At 39.9% G+C, this 4,463-nt stretch overlaps 1 protein-coding gene across 1 annotated transcript in view; it reads left to right on the top strand.

Moving 5' to 3' along the window:
* LOC133642486 (histidine decarboxylase-like) overlaps nt 1-4,118 on the top strand; it is a 10,931-nt gene extending 6,813 nt beyond the window's left edge. The window contains exon 4 of the mRNA XM_062036707.1: nt 4,017-4,118. Coding sequence (XP_061892691.1) covers nt 4,017-4,118 — 102 coding nt within the window. The remainder of the gene's footprint in view (nt 1-4,016) is intronic.
* The last annotated feature ends 345 nt before the right edge of the window (nt 4,119-4,463 follow it).

Below are 4,463 nucleotides of genomic sequence, written 5' to 3' on the forward strand. Positions count from 1 at the left end.
ACTGACCTACACAGCAGTTGTCACATTGACGTACACAGCAGTTGTCACACTGACTACACAGCAGTTGTCACACTGACTACACAGCAGTTGTCACATTGACTACACAGCAGTTGTCACATTGACTACACAGCAGTTGTCACATTGACTACACAGCAGTTGTCACATTGACTACACAGCAGTTGTCACATTGACTACACAGCAGTTGTCACATTGACTACACAGCAGTTGTCACATTGACTACACAGCAGTTGTCACATTGACTACACAGCAGTTGTCACATTGACTACACAGCAGTTGTCACATTGACTACACAGCAGTTGTCACATTGACTACACAGCAGTTGTCACATTGACTACACAGCAGTTGTCACATTGACTACACAGCAGTTGTCACATTGACTACACAGCAGTTGTCACATTGACTACACAGCAGTTGTCACATTGACTACACAGCAGTTGTCACACTGACTACACAGCAGTTGTCACATTGACTACACAGCAGTTGTCACATTGACTACACAGCAGTTGTCACATTGACTACACAGCAGTTGTCACACTGACTACACAGCAGTTGTCACATTGACTACACAGCAGTTGTCACATTGACTACACAGCAGTTGTCACATTGACTACACAGCAGTTGTCACACTGACTACACAGCAGTTGTCACATTGACTACACAGCAGTTGTCACATTGACTACACAGCAGTTGTCACATTGACTACACAGCAGTTGTCACATTGACTACACAGCAGTTGTCACATTGACTACACAGCAGTTGTCACATTGACTACACAGCAGTTGTCACATTGACTACACAGCAGTTGTCACATTGACTACACAGCAGTTGTCACATTGACTACACAGCAGTTGTCACACTGACTACACAGCAGTTGTCACATTGACTACACAGCAGTTGTCACACTGACTACACAGCAGTTGTCACATTGACTACACAGCAGTTGTCACACTTGACTACACAGCAGTTGTCACATTGACTACACAGCAGTTGTCACATTGACTACACAGCAGTTGTCACATTGACTACACAGCAGTTGTCACACTGACTACACAGCAGTTGTCACATTGACTACACAGCAGTTGTCACATTGACTACACAGCAGTTGTCACACTGACTACACAGCAGTTGTCACACTGACTACACAGCAGTTGTCACATTGACTACACAGCAGTTGTCACATTGACTACACAGCAGTTGTCACATTGACTACACAGCAGTTGTCACATTGACTACACAGCAGTTGTCACACTGACTACACAGCAGTTGTCACACTGACTACACAGCAGTTGTCACACTGACTACACAGCAGTTGTCACATTGACTACACAGCAGTTGTCACACTGACTACACAGCAGTTGTCACATTGACTACACAGCAGTTGTCACATTGACTACACAGCAGTTGTCACATTGACTACACAGCAGTTGTCACACTGACTACACAGCAGTTGTCACATTGACTACACAGCAGTTGTCACATTGACTACACAGCAGTTGTCACATTGACTACACAGCAGTTGTCACATTGACTACACAGCAGTTGTCACACTGACTACACAGCAGTTGTCACACTGACTACACAGCAGTTGTCACATTGACTACACAGCAGTTGTCACACTGACTACACAGCAGTTGTCACATTGACTACACAGCAGTTGTCACATTGACTACACAGCAGTTGTCACACTGACTACACAGCAGTTGTCACATTGACTACACAGCAGTTGTCACATTGACTACACAGCAGTTGTCACATTGACTACACAGCAGTTGTCACATTGACTACACAGCAGTTGTCACATTGACTACACAGCAGTTGTCACATTGACTACACAGCAGTTGTCACATTGACTACACAGCAGTTGTCACATTGACTACACAGCAGTTGTCACATTGACTACACAGCAGTTGTCAGATATTTAAAGAAGATGACAACAGGTTTCAAGCAGACTTGATCCACCTGAGAGCTTTCACTTCATGACATTGATCAGCAGGTGGATTGTGTATTTATCTGCAACACAACACTGCAGCAGGTGGATTGTGTATTTATCTGCAACACAACACTGCAACAGGTGTGATGTCAGCATGCATATTTCTTTCTTCAGGGGACAATTGCCATCTCACAGTTTTCTACGCTAGCAGCCACACCCTAAAGTCATCACTGCCAACACACAACATCTCCGCTGCAACTGTGTCCATTTATAATAACACTTTCTATTATTATTATTACTCAATAACACTGCTAAGATGACGTGTAATATACACCTTTTATTATTATTATTACTCAATAATACTGCTAAGATGACGTGTAATACACACCTTTTTTATTATTATTATTATTACTTAATAACACTGCTAAGATGATGTGTAATATACACCTTTTATTATTATTATTACTCAATAACACTGCTAAGATGACGTGTAATATACACCTTTTTTATTATTATTATTATTACTTAATAACACTGCTAAGATGATGTGTAATATACACCTTTTATTTTTATTATTATTATTACTCAATAACACTGCTAAGATGACGTGTAATACACACCTTTTTTATTATTATTATTATTATTACTTAATAACACTGCTAAGATGATGTGTAATATGCACCTTTTATTATCATTATTATTATTACTCAATAAGGTGTAATTGTGTGCTAACACACACCAGTTATTCCAGATATGTGTTGATGGAAGGGCCACAGTGCACCTTTAAATTGCCAAAACAGGTGTGTTCACAAAACTGGTGTGTTTACAAAACAGGTGTGTTCACAAAACTGGTGTGTTCACCAAACTGGTGTGTTTACAAAACTGGTGTGTTCACCAAACTGATGTGTTTACAAAACTGCTGTTTACACAAAACTGGTATGTTCACAAAACGGGTGTGTTTACAAAACGGGTGCGTTTACAAAACTTGTGTTTGTGTGTGTGTTTACAAAACGGGTGTGTTTACAAAACTGCTGTGTTTACAAAACTGGTGTGTTCACAAAACTGGTGTGTTTACAAAACTTGTGCGTATGTGCTTACAAAACTTGTGTGTTTACAAAACTGGTGTATTTACAAAAATGCTGTATTTACAAAACTTGTGTGTTTACAAAACTGGTGTATTTACAAAAATGCTGTATTTACAAAACTGCTGTGTTTACAAAACTGGTGTGTTCACAAAACTGGTGTGTTTACAAAACTTGTGCGTATGTGCTTACAAAACTTGTGTGTTTACAAAACTGGTGTATTTACAAAAATGCTGTATTTACAAAACTGCTGTGTTTACAAAACATACTACCTGAAATTCAATCAGATACATGAATACACCCTTTTTACAGTCAAATAGCAGAATAGCTGGGTGCATTGTTAACATGATGCTAAACTGTATTCTACATGCAAGTTGTGTTGATTTTTTCTACAAGCAAGTTGTGTTGATTTATTCTACAAGCAAGTCGTGTTGATTTATTCTACATGCAAATGAAACATTATGTTGTAAATGAAATGATGTATTTTCTATTCTACATGCAAGTTAACCTTTATGTTGTAGATGAAATATTGTTTGATTGTCTTCTACATGCAAGTCAATGTTTGTGCTGTGTAGGGTTAGGCCATCTATCTCCTCCTTTATGATGATCCATTAAGGCAAAGATGGGAGTTAAAAGTCATCAATGAGAACATTTGCAGCAGAATCTGCAGCTAGCTAGCAGGCTAAGATTGATGCTATAGCTAGCAGGCTAAGATTGATGCTAAAGCTAGCAGGCTAACTCGTCCAGCTGGAGGCTCACATACAAATGGCATTGGATAGAACTATAGAACTAGGGTACAAGAAAATGTATGAACTTTTTCAAGCGACGCACATCTTTGTGACAACTTACCCGAGGATGTGGAATAAAGTCAATGTTGGCCGGACTTCCGTGAGAAGAAGACGATGTTTTCACTGCTTGGTTCGGAACTAAGACGAGCGGTGACGCCCAGTGCCGCATATTGACTGACTGACGTGCGCTTGCAGCCAATAAACATCGAGCTTGCACGAGTGTTCGCCAATAGCGTAGAAGAGCCCGCCCACTTAGGGCAAAATCAATGTTGTGCAAGCAGGGCGGAAGTGAGCTGAGGACAATTTTTTTTTTTAAATAACAAATTCCATCAATCATGACGATGGTTTTAGAATTAAACATCCATGACGTTTTGACCTTTGACAGAAAACTAATCCTTTATATTTCATGGAAATAGCTTCATTCACTCTCTAGTGCCACCTACTGTCCTTTTATCATCAGCATGTCCTTTTAGCTTCATTCACTCTCTAGTGCCACCTACTGTCCTTTTATCATCAGCATGTCCTTTTAGCTTCATTCACTCTCTAGTGCCACCTACTGTCCTTTTATCATCAGCATGTCCTTTTAGCTTCATTCACTCTTTAGTGCCACCTACTGTCCTTTTATCATCAGCATGTACTTTT

Source organism: Entelurus aequoreus, linkage group LG02 (assembly GCF_033978785.1).
Source record: "Entelurus aequoreus isolate RoL-2023_Sb linkage group LG02, RoL_Eaeq_v1.1, whole genome shotgun sequence".
NCBI lineage: Eukaryota > Metazoa > Chordata > Actinopteri > Syngnathiformes > Syngnathidae > Entelurus > Entelurus aequoreus.